This window comes from Syngnathus leptorhynchus, chromosome 11 (genome assembly GCF_054491065.1).
Source record: "Syngnathus leptorhynchus isolate UIUO chromosome 11, UIUO_Slep, whole genome shotgun sequence".
Classification (NCBI taxonomy): Eukaryota; Metazoa; Chordata; class Actinopteri; order Syngnathiformes; family Syngnathidae; genus Syngnathus; species Syngnathus leptorhynchus.
The window spans coordinates 153,487-173,189 of record NC_141205.1 but is presented as its reverse complement, the minus strand read 5'-3'; the positions used below and the strand labels follow the sequence as shown (position 1 = coordinate 173,189).

The following is a 19,703-nucleotide window of genomic DNA, read 5'->3' as shown; positions in this document are numbered from 1 at the left end:
TGTCTGGGGTGCGAACGTGCCAGATGATCATAAAATATGGTCCGTCGGAGACAAAGTTGTTCATGCGCTTTTTCCTTGGATTGGAGTTGGAAAACAAGCACTCTACATCGAGACACTGAACTATCGTTTCCAATCGTTTGTGAATCTCTCGCTGCAGGTCAATGATGGTCAAAACAGAGAGATTCAGGCTATTAGGCTAATGGTCTTACAAAACAGGATGGTTCTGGACTTGATGACTGCAGCGCAAGGTGGTGTGTGCCACATTATTGGGACCTCCTGTTGCACATACATACCAGGAGAAAATGACACGCACATCAACGACGCCATGAATTCACTGAAGAACTTACAGCAGGCCATGTCAAAAGACAAAGTCCCACACCAATGGGATTTCCTTTCGTGGCTATTCTCTGGCAACTGGTGGCAACTGCTGTTGAAATTTGTGGCTCCTGTGCTTTTTGTGCTTGTGTTGATGTGTGTTGGGTCTAAATACCATCAGACAACATTTCATGCTAGAACAAAGAGGAGAAGACAACCAGGATGAGTTTACTCGCGAGGAGAACGATAGAGAAAGGAAGCTCAGTTACAATCTCCACCAATTCTGAATTCTTCCTCCACGTGCTCCTCTTTTTAATGTCTTGGTTGCCCTGGTTACAGAGGCGTTGCTACACTAAAGGGAGGGGAGATAGTGGCTGTAGCAACGCTGATTAGCTAAGGAATGTAGTGTAGTGTGATCTAGCACTTGTCGACCCCCGCATTGGGACTGCAGAGTCTGCTTTCTTCCCCCAACCAGTTGTCCTCTCCATGGGTGGCCGACTCCTCCTGACTGTGATCAGATAACTTGAAGCACGTTGAATGTCGCTTACCTGTGGAACAATGCAACTAAACCCTTGCTAAGTTTATCTTCTTAGTAAACTAACACAACACATAATAATAATAATATCTAACCCTACTTAAACATTTCAACACATATTAAGTAAATGTAAGGTAACTGGTATACAGTTCCTTAAACGAAACATTGAGTAAATATGGGATAACTTTAATGTGACTACTTCAAACTGTATATCTCCAGTTTCTATCATCTACAATCTATGAATCAAAGCTACAGTTAACTAAAAGGAATGAAGTCCCTAAACAAAGAACATCTCGCAAGCAAAGAAGACCTGCTCATTGTCATTGAAAACATCTTACAAAACAAACACAAAAGGACAGGAAGGAACCATAAAGCTGACGGGGATCAATAGACCTTCTTTGAACTAAATACAGAGTACTTAGTTCAAAGGAGAGTCGTCAACTCGTAAAACATAAGCCCCCCTGGTCTGGCAGGCCAAGGCTTTCCCGAGGTTACTCCAACATTTCCCTCCTGTTTATCACATATTTGCTCAATCAATACATCACCAAACACAACCACTTCTCTCGATTTTCAGTTGTCGGATCACAAGTATGAGCACAAATATGTTTACACCAAAAGGATAACCGTTGCGACACAGTCATTCAGGAACTCACAGATCTGGGAAAAAGTCTGCGAACTCAAATGCAAGAATTCCGTCATCATCATCGTTATCATCATCGTTATCATCATCATGCTGGCGTTCAGACATTAGGCATACCCGGGCCATCTTGTCTTCCATAGGCGATATTGCTGTAGTGATGAGACGATTAAACAGAGCACGCAGACATGGAATACAACAACATCCACACAAGGTGAGTATAGCAGCAAATACTGCAATTGATACTATAATTGAGGACACAAGGGCTTTATACTTCCCAAAGGCATTCATCCAGTTGTCCCACACCGATGTGTCCACACCAGAGTGCTCTTTCATCCTCATGTTGAGGGACCGAAGGCCTGCAATGGCCTTCGTCAGGTTCCCATCAGGGGCAGTGTTGTTGGGGATGAAGGTACAGCATTGTTCTCCAAACATGGCGCAGACCCCCCCTTTCTCAGACAACAACATATCAAGAGCAATGCGATTCTGGAAGGCCATTAGGGAAGTTGTGGCTAGCTGTTCGTGCACGGCCTCAAGCCCCGCTTGTGTCCAATTGCCCAATTTCTGCACATTGTAATGGATGTAATTTATCCTGTCTACGTTTTTGTTTATCGTACACCACCAACAAAGGGAAGACTCCCATCCTGCTGCAATTTGGTCAACTAATTTATATTCACTAGGAACCCCTCGGGGTACTCCAATTGCATCTATATAAGTTGGATCATGGTCACCTTTCCAATTTAAAGATCTTTTGCTTCTACCGACTTTAGCCCATTCCACCGGCATCACCCTTTGCTCCTCTACCACAAGATTCATGGCAGTCACTGGATATATGGAGGTGGGCAAAATTAACGTGACTAAAGCACAAACACCCGTATGGTTTTTTGGCAGACGATCAAAAATTCTACTATCACCGCACCACCACCATATATCACTTCGTGACACAGGAACAAAGGATACATCGGCTTCAATTTTTTCACTGCACCAGTCATCTGACAGATTTCCCAGCTTTTTCCCAGATCCTGTTATGTAAATACACGTAAAATTACCTTTGGCTACATTTCTTGAAAACAATGGGTTTTTTTCTTGAACAGATGTCATAGGGAACACTTTGTCCCACACTTTACACTCTAGGCTAGGATTTGCAGTAGTCATAACAGATTTCACACAATCTTTGGATAATGGCGACGGGACAACATACAACAATGGTCGGGGACCCATGCATACGACACATTCAGTTTTTGCTGCCTGTGCAGCTTGTTCTGCCAATAACAACCAATTATTACTCTTGCCAGTTACACCCGTAGTCACTTGAAACCAATCATCCACATCCATTCTCGATAGATTTACTGCCATTACAGAAGGTACCTGTGGCAAAGAAATTCGAGTGGTATCTTTTTGATCAGGCAGGCTTTGATGGATTAATTTTTGTGATTGTTTCTCATCAATTAATTTGATCTTTATCAGAGCCAAAGGGTCTTCACCCGGCATATCTACTCCCATTACCAGATAAAAATCATTAACTGAAGACACCCCCCCACAACCTGGTAATGGTAAAACAGACGATCCATAACCCCCCACTGTTCGAAATGAGTATGGGTTACTTTTAAGATTTGATATAGTCAATAAAAGTGGATTGTGCTGGCCATCTTTCACTGGCTGCATTTGCCCTCTAGCCAAAGTAATCCCCTTCACTAACATCCATTCCCATGGCCTAGTGTAAAAGGAAACGTACCCCTTAGGCCCAGTATTCCACAGCACATTTGCCCATTGACACCATGGTACTGCTTCCACAGCATTTGCTTTCAAAGTACACATGTAAACATCATACTTTTTCCATGGCGTTCTGGATCCACCACAATAAATTACACTGCAGAGGTCAAATTGATAAGTTACCGTTGTCCCTTTCTGGTGCAATAATTCTACACTACTGCCAGACATTTTCACACACCTGTCTGTAGTTCGTCCCGCAGACTCAATAACAGGTCCAATTTGTCGTTTAGCCCGATATGATGTAATGATATTTTTGAAGGCGGTATGGTTAAATTGCCCATCCATCTCTGCTTCACTCATCATGGCTGGGCGTGCCCCCACTGGTTCCCACGAATACCCTATTGCTAAAAACAACATAAGGTCAACAAATGCGGCTGCCAGGCATGCAACAGCCCCATTTGTCCACCTCCTTGGCATTGTCATTTCACTGAGAGGTAAGGTCACCTTAATCAGACTTTTGTTCACTTTTTTTTTCGGACGTTACCTCAAAGGAAATGACTTTCTTGCAATGTGTCAGGTGTATCCAGGTTGACCTCTCAGCTATTTTGATCGCTGTTGGAGTGGTCAACAACACTTGGTATGGCCCTTCCCACTTGGGAGAATGCCAGTGCTTCTTTTTGATGCTCTTAATGAGAACCCAATCACCTGGTTCCACTAATTCCAGTTCCTGTTGAGGGACAGACACATCTTCATTAGTGGTTTGTTTTTTTTGCTTCTCAAATATTTTTCTCATGTAATCTGCCAGATTGGAATCATCATCAATTTCCCATTCATTTTTAAAATATGGTAATCTATATCGTCGCCCAAACAGTTTTTCATATGGGGTTAAACCCGCAGTGCTTGTAATGTTTATGTATAGTTTAACCAAATCTAGACATTTTGTCCATGGTCTTCCGGTTTCCTCCATGCACTTTTTCAATCTGTTTTTTATTGTCCCGTTAACTCTTTCCACCATTCCGGCACTTTGCGGGTGGTAAGAGCAATGATTTTTTAATTCTATATGGAACATTGTGCCTATTTTGTTTATCACTTGATTCACAAAGTGTGTCCCATTATCACTATAGATTCTTTCCGGGATCCCGTATCTCGGTATTATGTCTCTACATAACGTTTTTGCCACTGTTAGAGAATCTGGTTTTCTGGTTGGAGCCAATTCGATCCATTTTGTGAATGCATCTATTATGACCAGGCAGTATTTTTTCCCATCATCACGATTTAGTTCAATATAATCCATATGTATTACTTGAAATGGATATTTTGGTTGGGGAAATTTCCCTCGCCTTGGTCTAAGATTACCCTGTGGATTGTGTTTAGCACACGTTAAACAGGCTCTGCAAAAAGTTTTTGAATAAGAATTAAATCCGTATGTTGTATAAATGTGGCTGACCTGCCCTACCATCCCCCCTGTTGACACATGCGTCGCGCCATGTGTCAATATTGCTGCCCATTTGAACAGGTTCTTTGGCAAGATAGGTCTGCCTTCTGGTCACTCATAGATGTCATTCACCATTTTTGCCCCTTTTTTTTATCCAAGATTGAATTTCATTCTGTGGACTTTGTTGTTGCATATCTTTTAGAATTGTGTCGGTGATTTGATCTGCATCCTGTGTATATAGAAGTGTTGGTGCCTTTTCTGCAGCAGCCTTTGCGGCCTTATCTGCAAACTCGTTCCCTCTTGACACCTCATCAGTCTTGTGTGTGTGTGCTGTGCATTTGCATATAGCTACTTCTTGTGGCATTTGAACTGCCTCCAAGAGTTCTTCTAGCAACTTGCCATGGGTCACATTTTTCCCAGTTGAGGTCACCATTCCTCTATTTTTCCAATATTGCGCAAACACATGGACAGTAGAAAATGCGTATTGGCTGTCTGTGTAAATTGTCGCCACTTTATCTTTCATCAGCTTACATGCTTCAGTTAATGCGACCAATTCGGCAGCTTGCGCAGAGTAATTAGACGGTAAGGCTTCTGCTTTTAACACTTTATCTTTTGTTACAACAGCATACCCAGTTAACGTTTTTCCTAGTTCATTTTTCCTTGATGACCCATCTACATACAGGATTTCCCCCTTTTTCAAAGGTGTGTCCTGTAAATCTGTTCTACATTTGGCTGTTTTCTCGGCCAATTCTTGACAATCATGTTTTTCACCCTCCTCCTCACTTGGAATCAATGTGGCTGGATTTAATATTGTGCATCTCTCCAAAGTCAAATGGGGTTGCGACAGCAAAGTTGCCATACATGACAAATGCCTTGCTGGTGATAAGAAAGTCATGTTGGTCTGTAAAAGCAGGGCTGACACCGCGTGAGGTACTTTAAGAGTTAATGGGTGAAACAGCACAATTCCCGCACTTGCTTCCACTGCCATAGATGCTGCAATTACTGCCCTTACGCAGTGTGGCAGCGCACATGCTACATTGTCCAATTTAGTTGAGAAAAACGCTATTGGCTGACATTTATCTCCCGATTTCTGCATCAACAATGACGTCATAAAATGTCCTTTACAGTCCACAGTTTGGATGAAAGGTTTAGCATAATTTGGTAATGCTAAGGTTGTGCTCGACACCAACGCTTGTTTTATCACACAAAATGCCTCTTCTGCCTCTTCTGACCATTCAATTGGTGATGACATTTTCACATTTTTTTCATACATTAATCTCTGTAGTGGTGCTGTAATTTCTGCATAATTTGGTACCCAACATCTACAGTAGTTTGTTAACCCCAAGAATGACATCATTTGCCTCTTTGTTATTGGTTTTGGCGCTTGCAGTATGGCAATTTTTCTATCTGAAACAATTGTTCTTCCACCTGCACTTAAATTATGTCCTAAATACTTTACTTCTGACCTACACACCTGCAACTTGCTTTTGTTCACTTTGTGCCCTTGTTTTGCCAAATGACAGAGCAATTCTATGGTATCTCGTTTGCAACTTTCCTCATCGGGTGAGGCCAACAACACATCATCTACATACACCAAAATTTGGCTTCCTCCTGTAGGTTGAAAAGTGGACATGCTTGCATTCATGGCTTGCGAATAAATAGTAGGACTTTCACAATACCCCTGAGGTAACCTGGTGTACGTATACCTCTGTCCCTCATATGTGAACGCAAACCAAAATTGACTTCCTTTATCAATTTGTATGGAAAAGAATGCATTGCTGATGTCCACTACAGTAAAATACTTAACATCAGGTCTTAATGAATTTAACAGCGTATGTGGGTCTGGTACACATGGAGCTCTTTGAATGACGGCGTTGTTTACTGCCTGCAAATCTTGCACCATTCTCCATCCTGTGGAGGGTGGTGCCTTTTTCACAGGGAAAATTGGAGTGTTGCAGGGCGAATCATCACATTTTACTATCACCCCTGCTTGGATTAAATCACTTATTACTGGTTTTATACCTTCCATTGCATCTTTTTTCAATGGGTATTGTCTAATGCATGGCCTATATTCTGTTCTTGATCTAACTGTTACTGGCAAGATTCCTTTTATTAATCCAACATCAGTTGGTCCTTGGGACCACAACTGTAGAGGTACTTCTACCAAAAATTCCTCTTCTTCTTGTGTTAGAAGTACGGATCACATTCCTTCATCAGATTTCATGTGGACTTCCCCTTTAACGTGGGTTGTCCAATTCAATGCTTTTCGTGTCATTCCTGTGCTTTCACTTCTCCATGTGTTTACTGACGTTGCGACCCAATCAGTGGCATTTTCTCCCTCTTCTACGAATTCCCCTAAATCTTTCCATTCCATATGTTTGCCCCGGAACAATGATACATGCAGTGGATAAACCATCCTATTTATTTTTCGATCTATCTCTTTTGGTAGTTTTATTGTTGCTGCTGCCACACTCTCAGTATCTGAGTACAGATATGTGATTGTGGCACCAACTGGTGACAACTTCATAAGAGTGTCATAGTACAATTTGTCAGGTCCTGGAAAATTTTTGTACCAGGTGGTGACATGCAAATCATCAGATTGCATTTTTTCTTCCGGTTTTGTCAGAGACTTTTCTCCTTCATTGAGTAACGCTTCTGCAACCTTCATTGGGTGTATGTTTGGTACGCCCAAAGCATAGTAATAAAATGGTCGTCCTGTACCCTGGAGAACCATCACATCACCGCCTAGCAATTCATCCCTTCTCTTTACCACCAGCTTCCCATTTGCATCAGTTACCAATGCCAATTTCAATTGTGTCAAGCCATCTCTTCCCAATAAGTTCACTGGACAGTCGGGATACAGCAGAACCGGTATGTTACATGCCTCACCCTCAGGATCTCTTATCCAAACTGGCTCAGACATTGTGACAAGGGTCATTAGCCCATTTGCAGCTTTGACCCCCACCTTTTTCCCTGACACGCGCGCGCCTGGTACTGGCTCCTTACAGACTGTTTTACATGCTCCTGAGTCACATAAGAAAGTGATTGCCTCCCCGTTTACCAGTAATCTAATCTGCGGCCCCTTTGTGTCTAAAGAAAATATCTCCTGTATATTTAGGCTAATCTCTATTTCATTTTGGCAGTTAGATTCCCACTCTGTTACATGGGGATCTGATTTATTTCGATCCTGATCTAGTCATAATTGTTTTTGTCCATTTGTGCAGTCACGTGCCATGTGACCTATTTCTCCACAACTCCAGCATTCTATTTCACCAAATTGTCCAAATCCTTTTCCTCTGCCTCTGCCTCTAAAGCCTCCTCTGTTAAATGCTCCTCGCCCCCTCTGACCTTTCCACCCTCGGTCTGCATCTTGGTAAAAAGTGTCACTGTCCTCTTCTACCAAAAAAGTGTCTTTTATGGCTTTCACTTGTTTCTGTTTTTCTTTCACCACCTTTTCTGCATGGAGGGCGTGAGTTATGTAGTCCTCCAAAGTTCCAGTGTTAAAGCCTATATAATGTTTGGTCACCCAGCTATGTATTGCTGGCCTGGACCCTGCGTGGATGGCATTTTTTAGTTGCTGTTGATAAGCACCTTGAGGTGCATTATCTTCCACCAGTCCACTGTGTGCTTTAAACACTTTTGTCATGCGCACTCGATACGCATCAAAGACTTCATTATCGATTTGCTTTGTTCTCCCTATTTCTGTATAATTTGCTCTCATCCTATATCTGTTGCGTGCCCGATTAATCAGCCCTTCCATTTGATGAAATAATTCTGGGCTGTTATAGGGTAAGGGTTGACCCTGAGCATTTATGGGTGCCCACTCCCCTCTGACTAAATGCCAATCTGGGCCCAAAGCTGTCATCCAAACTTGTTGGATTTCAGCCCCGTTCAAACTGTAAGATCTCCTCAAGTCTTCCATACCTGTACAAAACTGTTCCACATCCTCCTTATAAGAAACTACACCTTCTAATGCTTTCCTTATATCATCCATTGTCCATGTTCTGTAAACCATTACCACCCTGGGGTGAACTTCCTCATTTCTTGGGTCATAATTTGGGTTGGCCACTTGTATCAATGGAAACAGCGGCATACTTGGAGTTACTTCAGAATTTTCAACACTAGTTCCTTCAGCTGATGGGGCTGAAGGCCTAGGTTCGGCTTTAGGAGTCAATGGATAGTTTGCTCCCATTGTCTTTGACCACTCCATTTCTATTGTTTTTTTTTTTCTGGTGGCTCTGTCTGTCAGCCCATAAGGGGGGGGGGTGACCCCTCATCAGTGTCAGGCACTTGTGGATACAACTTCTCTATGGCCTTATGTTTTGAAGTTGTATCATGTGTTTTCACCACACTCTTCTCTACTTCCTCTAGACCTCCCTCTTCTTCTCTTGCTCTCTGTAACCTCTGGTTCTCTCTTGCTTGCCGACTATTAGGCCCAGTCTCATCATCTTCCTTCCTGCAATACAGCGCTTTTTCCACTTTCTCTTTTTCTCCTTTCTCTCTCACTCCTGCTACTTTAAGCCAAAACGTCACATCCTCATCTCCTTCCGCTTTCATCTTTTTAGGGTTTCTCTTTGTTTTCTCCTTTATGGCGCCTCTAAGTTCTATCAATTTGCTTGTTTTTAGTTGTCCCTCAAATTTGTATTTTTTAACCCATTTATCGAGATTTTTAAGTCGATCGGGATCCTGTCTTTCAATTATTTTCCAATCTTTACATTTTAGATTATCTCGGATATTAAATTTGCTCTTCCCGTTCCCCATTTTAATCAATTTGGTCCCAACTGTAAAACCATAGGGGTTTCTAAAGTCGGGTGTTTCCAGTGGGATAACGAAAAGATCCTGTGGTGATTCTCACTTCTACCAGCGAACTGGTGGAGAATCCTTGCCTATTGCGTCCACAGAACCACGTTATGTGTTCCCCACTGTTTTAATATGGAATACTATATCTAGTGATACGTATTCCCATTCACACTCTCAATCATTCAGTATTACGGTTTCCCGGGCACTCCGCCAACCCTTTTGACGGACTTCTCCGTCGGACACTTCTGTCCTTCTATTTATACGGACCTCTCCGTTTTGTTACTTTTATACGGACTTCTCCGTTTTGTTACTTTTATACGGACTTCTCCGTGTGTAACTTTTACTGGTACCTTTAGACGGACCTCTCCGTTCTAACCTAGGACTTTTATAGGGCACGACAAGCCCTCGGCCGCACCATTCTTTTAAAAAAAAAAACAACTCACCCCCTGGTTCTCTTCACTTCTGCGCCTCGGACTGCCTTCAACCTTCAGATCCCGGCTGACGAGCAGACAGCCAGCCTTTGAAAAGGATTTTAGGAGTCCACCTAGGGAATTCCTGCCGCGCGCGGTCCTTCTGGATCTCTGCTGTCGCCCGCCGGAATCCACAGGTATATCGGCATCTGGCTCGAAGGACCAAATAAATGTTGGGTCTAAATACCATCAGACAACATTTCATGCTAGAACAAAGAGGAGAAGACAACCAGGATGAGTTTACTCGCGAGGAGAACGATAGAGAAAGGAAGCTCAGTTACAATCTCCACCAATTCTGAATTCTTCCTCCACGTGCTCCTCTTTTTAATGTCTTGGTTGCCCTGGTTACAGAGGCGTTGCTACACTAAAGGGAGGGGAGATAGTGGCTGTAGCAACGCTGATTAGCTAAGGAATGTAGTGTAGTGTGATCTAGCACTTGTCGACCCCCGCATTGGGACTGCAGAGTCTGCTTTCTTCCCCCAACCAGTTGTCCTCTCCATGGGTGGCCGACTCCTCCTGACTGTGATCAGATAACTTGAAGCACGTTGAATGTCGCTTACCTGTGGAACAATGCAACTAAACCCTTGCTAAGTTTATCTTCTTAGTAAACTAACACAACACATAATAATAATAATATCTAACCCTACTTAAACATTTCAACACATATTAAGTAAATGTAAGGTAACTGGTATACAGTTCCTTAAACGAAACATTGAGTAAATATGGGATAACTTTAATGTGACTACTTCAAACTGTATATCTCCAGTTTCTATCATCTACAATCTATGAATCAAAGCTACAGTTAACTAAAAGGAATGAAGTCCCTAAACAAAGAACATCTCGCAAGCAAAGAAGACCTGCTCATTGTCATTGAAAACTTCTTACAAAACAAACACAAAAGGACAGGAAGGAACCATAAAGCTGACGGGGATCAATAGACCTTCTTTGAACTAAATACAGAGTACTTAGTTCAAAGGAGAGTCGTCAACTCGTAAAACATAAGCCCCCCTGGTCTGGCAGGCCAAGGCTTTCCCGAGGTTACTCCAACAATGTGCTTATTTACAACTTGTGTTATCCCGTGTTTGAAGTCTGCTGTATCAAGATTTTTGTCTTCTACCATAGCACAAGTGCAAATACAACATATCAGACATGTCAAATGTGATGACTATGACGGCTGAACAAACACGAGCAGTTTTTGTCTTGACTGTTGTTATTGATAACATTATGGTCGCCTAAGGCAGAGGGACCGTGTGAGACTTTTCCTGCATTATAACATCTTGCCGCAGGTTTTTCACTCACACACTAAAATTGATCTATGTAGATTGCGTAGATGATGTTTAGCCGAGCATGTTTTACAGAAACTTAATGATTTGACCATCGAAAATGCTTCGCAAGTGATGGGTACAATGATGTGCTGTTTCAGTTTTTTTTTAATTTTATTGTTATTTTTCTTCATTATATTTTCTTACTTATGTTTTATTGACCGGGGTGAGCATAATCATATGATAAACAGGAGGGATATGTTAGGGTTTATAAACTATCTTGATCGTATGATTATGTTGGGATGTAGACTAGAATGATGAACTTTGTTTGAACCTTTTACCTTCCCGTGATTCTGAACAGTTTAACCATTCAGTTGTTGAAGCTCTCCAGGTGGTGTGGAGGCGTCCTTGTTTTGCTCCACTAGGATTTATGTCCACGGCCTCGTGGAGCGATAAACTGGGACCCTCCCAAGTGGTTAATCATTTGCTGAGGTGCCCAACACACATGTCAAATGTCACCCCCACCTTGGCTGACTCTCACCCCCACCCTTCTTCTCTCAATAAAGACTCTCTTGCAGGACTTCAACGGGAGACTTTGTTCGGACATTGCTGTATCTACAGTAACGAACAAATTCTCCACTTGCAAGTGTTCAAAGGGCATACTGTCTCTCGTGTGGTTCTTGCAAAATAAGTTAGAGTTAGAACATCCCTAACAGATGTTTTAGCAACTTCTTCTGCTCTGAAGTGGATGTAAGCGTACATCAGTAGCTGAGGTGTGTATAGAAGTCTCAAACCGTCCTCTCATAGAACTGCACAGCTTGTACCACTAGACGCGAGATTTCCTGATCATCCCCTGAACAACACTGCTCTGGGTGCCAGATGGAAAGTTTCATTTCATGAAGACACAAAAAAGTTCTCAGAGGAGAAAAGATGCATGAAGAATCCAAACCTTTGGGTTTCTCTCTCAGCTTGCGCAGCATTCCCAGGGCCTTTCCTTAACTAATAGAAAAACAGGTCAAGTTAGCAGTGCAGTTCTTAGTAACTGTTGTGTGAAACATTCATTGGGATGTGACTCACAGTGTGTCCAAAGCCTCGCCGCTCCTCCATGGCAGACGCTGAACATCCAGAATGTCTTGTTGCAGGTGCATCATCTCCTCAAAATCACTTACTTTGGTCTGTGCTCACACACACACACACACACACACACACACACACACACACACACACACACACACACACACACACACACACACACACACACACACACACACACACACACACACACACACACACACACACACACACACACACACACACACACACACACACACGGCAGTGACTCTCCAATACACATAGATACCAAATAGTCAGGTGACGCTTTCCCGCCTTTTCCGGACAGTTTAAAACCTTCTGACAGGGAGATGGGGGGTGTTGTTACATCTGATGAAGTGCCATGTGGACTGACTGCCATCAAACAACCCAAGATCTTGTCAATAAAGAACCAATCGTTACTTCACATCTTAGTTTTTCTGACCCAACAACGGACATCATCAACAACACGCAAAGGCCGTTGGTGGAATCGAACCCGCACTTTCCTAACTGTGAAGCAGACAAGCTAACCAGTGCATCACCGAGCCGCCAACGAGTATGAATTTTACTATATTGAGTCAAATACAAGCCAGATTACAGATACAACAATTTAAAACCAACCTTCGATGAGGATGGGATTTAAACCCATTCGTGCAGAGCACAATGGATTAGCAATCAATCACCTTAACCTCTCGGCCACCTCGTCATGTACATCTTGCATTGACACGTCACGTTATGTACGTTGTGCCAAGATACTTCGGGGGCTGAAAATTTGACGAGGATGCGATATGAAATGGAGAGTGGAGAGCACAATGGAGGAGCAACCCATGGCTGAATATCTTAGCCACCGCATCTCACGCATGAGTTGTATGGGCGACACGATATGGTAGGTACGGTGTGGTATAAGCCGCAAGGTAATATGATACGATACTTTAGATGTGAAACGAACGAGAGGTAAGCCACAAAAGGAGCGACACTGTCAACAAATAAAAGGTTTTTTTCAATGTTGTCTCACCCCAAATCTTTGCGATCAACGGATCTGCGCATTTGGATAGTTCCACCACCATTTTAACATCAACATACTTTCATGGTCTGCCTGCGCGTCCTGGCTGAAGATCCTAAAGGGTTTTCAACTTATTCTATGCTTCTGCATATAAGCCATGGTCGTGTCTGCGTTGTGGCCGCAGCGACCACGGTTCGAATCTGGGTCATGGCATAATCAAATTACATTGTTGAATTTGTCTGCTGTTCACTGTTGCTAAATAGTCTTCCTTTGGACAATGATAATTTTCCACACAAGTTTACAGTTGATAGCCATAACTTGTAGGGTGAGTGCCACAATGGATCCCGCATCATAGCAGATGAAAGTAATGTCGCCCATGTTTTATTTATTTTTTTGTTCAATTTTGCGAAAGTGTTACAAAAGTGTTATGCGTTGAAGTGACTCACAGACACTGTCAACAAAGAAGTCTTTCCAATGTTGTCTCATCTAAAGTCTTTCGGATCATCGGATCTGCACAGTGAGATAGTTCCACCAACATTTTAACATCAACATTCTTTCATGGTCTGCCTGGGTGTCCTGGCTGAAGATCCTAAAGAAAAGACCTTAAACCTATTGTATGCTCTTGCATATTGGTCATGACCGTATAGCGTTGTGGCCGCAGCATCCCTGGAACGAATCTGTCATTAGATTAAATGACCTTGCTGAATTTGTCCATTGTTCACTGTTGCCAAACAGCCTTCTGTTAAACACAAGCTTCCAGACATTACGTCCACCTACGTTTTAACATCAACTTTATTTCATAAAGTTCTTCTTACTTCATCTTGGTTAAAGTCCCTCAGGTGTTCCCATCTTTTTGTAGGCCTGGCTGCCACGAGGCAGCGGTAGACACACAATTATGGCCCTGACAGGATACGCGCATGATATTAATCAGAATTCATTAATCACCGAAATGCAGTCCTCAGGTCCATGTCATATTCGCTACCAATCGGAATGTAACTAAGAGAGCTAATTTGGTACGGGACTTGTTGGTCTCAGGGAATGATTCTCGCTTAGGCTGCGAGAGGTCCCGGGTTCAACTACTTACTTTGAAACACTTATGTCACACTCTGCCATTTTCGACAGGCCAATGTCACATGGGCATCATTTACAAGCTGTATTCGTGTGTCACGTGATGCGAATTTGATCACAGCTAAGGACTACCAAATGGAATGTAAGAGTCAGCATGGTTTCAACAAAAAAGTTAGTGAAATATAGCAGTTTTCATCCAGTCTCAAATCAGGTACCACATCATAGTTGCATCGCAAAATCATTTTAATGTGTCAGGGACTTTGCAAAGGAACCAACAATGACAAGAAAGATCAGAAGTAGCTGTTTCCACCCAGTCTAGAATTCGGTACCTTTCACGTGTTCGGCGAATTATATATCCATTACACTATGGAAACATCTGCTGCAATGGTGTACCTTACTTGCTGGCCCAAAGGTGGGTGCTACTGGACACCAAGTGCACCTGAACAAACGCTACAGTAATCCCTAGCTACATCGCTACATAATGATAAGAGTTCTAATACATATTTACAGTGTTGTACCTTGTTGTAGATTTTTTTTACAAGAATAAAAGAAGTCTAAAAACATATTTACAGTATGCACACTTGTACCTTGTTATTAAAAAAATATAATAATAAAAGTTGTTCCAAAAACATATTTACAGTATGTGTTAAGAATTCTCCACGTTATTTATTTTATTCAGCCGTGCTTTGATTTGAGGCAGGGAGATTTATTTTGAAGGCCGTTTTCATCCCACTTCCTGTTTTACGTTTGCGTACATACGTCGGTTACAGTCGACATCATTGACGATGGTAGTGGGCCTGCGTGTAGCTGGCCCACCACCCCACGCAAAATTTAAGGAAAATAGTCGGTTTCGTTTGTGCTTCGTTTGTGCCGTAAAAAAAATTCGTTCGTGCAGCAACGGTTTTCTAGTTATAAAAGATTATTTTATAGGTCATCCAGAGTTCACCCAGCCCCCCATCTGCTCCAAAATGAGCCCAAAATGGTACCGTTCGTTTGTGCTCGTTTGTACAGCAAAAACCTTCGTTTGTGCTGCTACGATTGGAAGTGGGCCTCCTTGCAAGAGAAATAAACGATCACACGTCTAACCTTTAGGACAATGCAGTATTGCTCCAAATGTTCGTTTACATTCCTTTTAGAGGTCCGTTTTTGCGTGTTAGCACGATCGTGAATTAGCATTTTCCCGCTAGCCCGTTTGCCTGCCCAGTACTCTTGCTAACATGTGACACGCACACACTTTATTTATATTTTCAATACTGTTGGAATTTCTTCTAATGTTCTAATTTAACATAAACTCAAGTTCCTAATCTGACTCCAATTTGTGACCTTACCCAACTGCCACTCATCCAACAATATGCGCGCTCGTTCTGCAATAGAAAGGTATCAGGAAGCCGGCATTTTCACACACGAGTGGATTCATTCCTAACACACAAATCTAATACATCACCTGGGTCTCGGGTCCCTCTCAATACACCTCTGTACGCCTCTGTTGCCACCAGCAGACGTACTCTACATCAGAGTTGCCCAGCCATTAGTTATACTACACAATATGCAAATGGCACATCAACAAAGGCATTCTGTCATTATTCTATTGGCTATGTGTAAACTGCAGTTAACTTTAGCTTGCTCTCATTGGTCTTTCTTCTCCTGCCGAATCACTTGCTCGCTCCTCCTGGTTGTAGTTTTCCTTCCAGGGTCACCAGTTGTTATCTACCAGCTGGCCCTGTGGGTATCTTGTCCTCCTTGCTGCTCCTGGGCTATCTTTTGTTCTGGAACATTTCATTCGTGCACATCCTTGCCCACATATCTTGTTTTGTCTCCACCGTCTCCTGCAGAATCACTTTACAGTTTCATACTCTCATGCACAGGATGTCTAATGAACTACTTTAAGATCAAACTCTTATGTTCCTTCATTCCCTCTCATGACCTCAGACTACTGAGGTCATCACTCGAATACCTTGTTTTATTGTTAAACACAAGCTAAAAATCACTAGCCATAAGCTAAAAATCAGTAAACAATTTCATTCTAGTAGAAAATCAGTGGAAAATTTCATTCCCTCCTCATGGCCTCAGGTCCCTGAGGCCACCTTCACATACTCACATCCCGAACTCCCGGAGGGCCACAGCTGTCTCCGCCTCCTGGGGGTCCTTCTGAGGGATCATCATGTACTGGCCACCCAGAGGGAGTGGCCCCAACGTGCGTTCAATTGTCTTAACAGTTAATGATCTGATACATGGAATACAGCAACATCCGCATAACACCATAATAGCGGCAAACACAGCGATAGAAATCAGTACTGATGCAATCAAGCTTTTATATTTGCCAAAGACGTTTAACCAGTCCGAGTACCAACTGGTGTCCACACCTGAGTGCTCCTTCATTTTGTTACTTAGCGTGCGCAGACCCTCCAATGCCTTAGTGAGCCGACCGTCAGGAGACGTATTGTTGGGAATCAGAGTACAGCACTGATCCCCAAAAATACCACACACTCCTCCTCTTTCCGCTAACACCATATTTAAACCCATTCTATTTTGGAATGCCATAAGAGACGTGGCTGCTAATTGCTCATGCACTGCCTGGAGTGCCGAGGTGGTGAAGTTCGCCAATCGTTGGACATTGTAGTGGACATAATTAATCCGGTCCACATTTTTGTTTACTGTGATGAGCAGGAAAATACTCTCCCATCCTGCCGCCACTTGATTCACCAATTTGTATTCATCAGGGACCCCTCTCGGAACTCCAATTGCATCTATGTACGTGGGGTCTCCTGCATTCAACCATTCTTGCATGTCCCTTTTCACAAGGAAGGGGATTCTTCCCCACCGTCCAACGCCTTCCCAATTTATTCTGGACACGTCTAATGCTGTCACACTAATTGGCATGATCAGCATTACCAGGGCGCACTTACCTAAGGCATTGGTGGGAAGCCTATCGTACAACATTTCGCTCCACACCACAGCCAAACATCAGCACGAGCGAGAGGGATTCCTGCTGGCAAAGACACATTTTCATTACACAATGACTCCTGGATATTTCCAATCCCAGGGCCAGTCCCATTTAACTTTAGGCAGGTGAAATTTTGTTGTGCAACATTGCCGTCAAAAATGGGCTTTTTCTTTCCTGTGGGCGTACCAAGGGCCAGTCCTGGTACCGTGGTTGATAATTGTCCAATTTATCTAACAAATCAAGCCATTGTTGAGTCCAGTTGAAAATTGTCACCCAAGCTTTCACCTGTGTCAGTTGTTTACACTTCAAATTTAGCAGTAGTTGTTGTGTCTGTGTCAGCGTCTTACCACCATCTTGCTCTGCTTCATACCATACCGTTCCATTACAGGAATGATACACCATCACTCGTTCTCCTTTCGCTCCATCACTTCTGTCATCCCGCACCATATGTTCAAACGCCAACATAGTCCGCACAAAGCACAAGCCAGCAAGCAAAATAGTCAATAAAGTTAAACATTTGCATCGTCGTCGTCTTTGTTCAGACACTTTCGAGTCCGACTTTGATCAAATTCTCGCCATCGTCACGTTCCCTCTCTTGACCTGCCCGTCCGGGCGGTCAACCTTTAAGCCCACCATTGGCAGGCACTGTGCCCCTGTGTCCTCCATACCTTTGTCTGCTTCCTTCGGCCATCGATATTGAGGATGGCGGACCGGACTGGAGCAATCAACTTCCAATTGGATCGGCTGAACCGTATGACAAAAACCAACATCAAATGGACCCTGTGACCACAAGGTCTGTGGCATTTGATCCAGCATCGCCTGTGCAGACTCATGGTCCGTCTGTTCCCGCCCATGATGGCGGTCCAGGAAGACCAATTCAAGGTCTGACTCATCTACCATTTTTGCCATTATCCTGTAACTTTTGGTTGCGGCCGAATGCCACACATCTGGAATCTCAGTCATCATCCAGTCATGTTGTTGTGTTAATCGTTTCACCATGGGCCCCAATTGGCGGGGCTCATGGCCTGGCGACACAGCCAGTGACAGGCAAACCTTCCTCACTTATTCGATACCATTGCTCTTGCTCCGGCGACAACTATACATATGCTGCCACCCCCTCGGGGCCCACAAAGATGCATGGTGATTGCACTGTCCAATCATCTCCCTCAATTTCTTCAAACGCATCTCTATATATCTCATCTGATTTTCTATCATAATATAGAGTGCAATGCAATGGATCCACTGGGGGGTGGTACGGTGCTAATGCCTGGATCCATGGTTTCCACAAGAGGTACGTGGAGTAGACACCTCCCCCAAATGGAGTCTCAGGATTCAATCTCGCCCAGTAGATTCGTGCCGTTTCTGGTACTGTGGGGAGTGGTGCCATCAACCACTGACCCTGAGGTGTCACAGGCTGGGAGCATTCCAGAACCTGTCCGTCAGGAAATGTCACTGTAAGTCCCTTCTCGCCGCACAAAATCTGGGCTCTCAATGCTGACAACATGTCTCTGCCCATCAAATTGATGGGTGTGTCCATTGCATGAACATATGAATGATATAGTTTCTGTCCGGTGTTTGTGATTTTCGTTTTCAATGGCCGAGTAAAGGGCAGAGTCTGAGGACGTCCCGAGAAGCCGACCAACGTTGTAACTCGTTTCGACAACGCTGTACTTGGCAGTGGCATGTTGATCGATGAATGTGTTGCTCCAGTGTCCACCAACATCTGGACCGGAGTGTCTGCCACTGTCAACCGAAGCATTGGCTCTGCCTGGCCAGTGCTTCCCGAGCTTCCCAGGCCCCCCTATTCGTCCGGGCCGTACCACGGGTCGGCTTGGTAATACTGCCCCTGTGGATTTGGCTGTGGCCACGGGCGGGGCTGCTGCGGTCCCCTTTGGTGTGGTGGCCCTGCTTGCTGGTTCTGCTGCTCCGCCCCTGGTGGTGGTAGTGGGTTGCCATTACAATCTCGTGCCCAGTGATCAGGGGACCCGCAGTTGAAGCAAGTCCCTGGAGCGAACCAATTCCGCCCCCGTCCCAGGGGGGCGCCACGACCACGCCCTCTGTATCCACCACGGAACCCTTGGCCTCGGCCCCGTCCAGCCCCCACTGGAGTCTGATACATCTGTTTTTGTTTAACCTTTTCTTGTTTTGCCTCACCATGCAACTTCGCCAACTGTAGTTTAACCAAACTAGTCGCCAGAGCGTCAGTTTCCTTTTGATCTTTATTTGCTTTTTCCATGTAGATGCGGCAATGGTGTATCAAATGCCTCTTGAATCTCGGTTCCGGACAGACCAAAATGTCCGGATCAATTCTCATAATCGCTTACACCTCATTTGGGAGGCCGTTCAGCATCGCCGTCCTGAACATCATCTCAGCTTCAGGGTAGCTGCCTGGGTGTTTACCTGTGGTCTCAATCCACATTCATTTTAAAGAT

At 43.8% G+C, this 19,703-nt stretch overlaps 1 protein-coding gene and 1 long non-coding RNA gene across 3 annotated transcripts; both read right to left on the bottom strand.

Annotated features, from left to right (window-relative positions):
- Positions 1 to 538: 538 nt before the first annotated feature.
- LOC147048628 (uncharacterized) lies at positions 539 to 6,345 on the bottom strand. The gene has a single exon (XM_085923435.1). It carries the CDS (start codon positions 3,681 to 3,683, stop codon positions 1,500 to 1,502), a length of 2,184 nt encoding a protein of 727 aa, XP_085779561.1. The 5' UTR covers positions 3,684 to 6,345; the 3' UTR covers positions 539 to 1,499.
- A 3,795-nt stretch (positions 6,346 to 10,140) lies between these two features.
- Positions 10,141 to 17,106, bottom strand: LOC147048627 (uncharacterized). Of its 2 annotated transcripts, none has more exons than XR_015067537.1 (3): positions 15,772 to 17,106; positions 12,245 to 12,342; positions 10,141 to 12,166 (listed from the first exon to the last, which is right to left on the bottom strand). It is a non-coding gene; the product is annotated as an uncharacterized LOC147048627 (long non-coding RNA). The 2 variants fall into 2 exon arrangements; XR_015067536.1 differs by lacking the exon at positions 15,772 to 17,106 and adding an exon at positions 14,657 to 15,076.
- Positions 17,107 to 19,703: the final 2,597 nt, after the last annotated feature.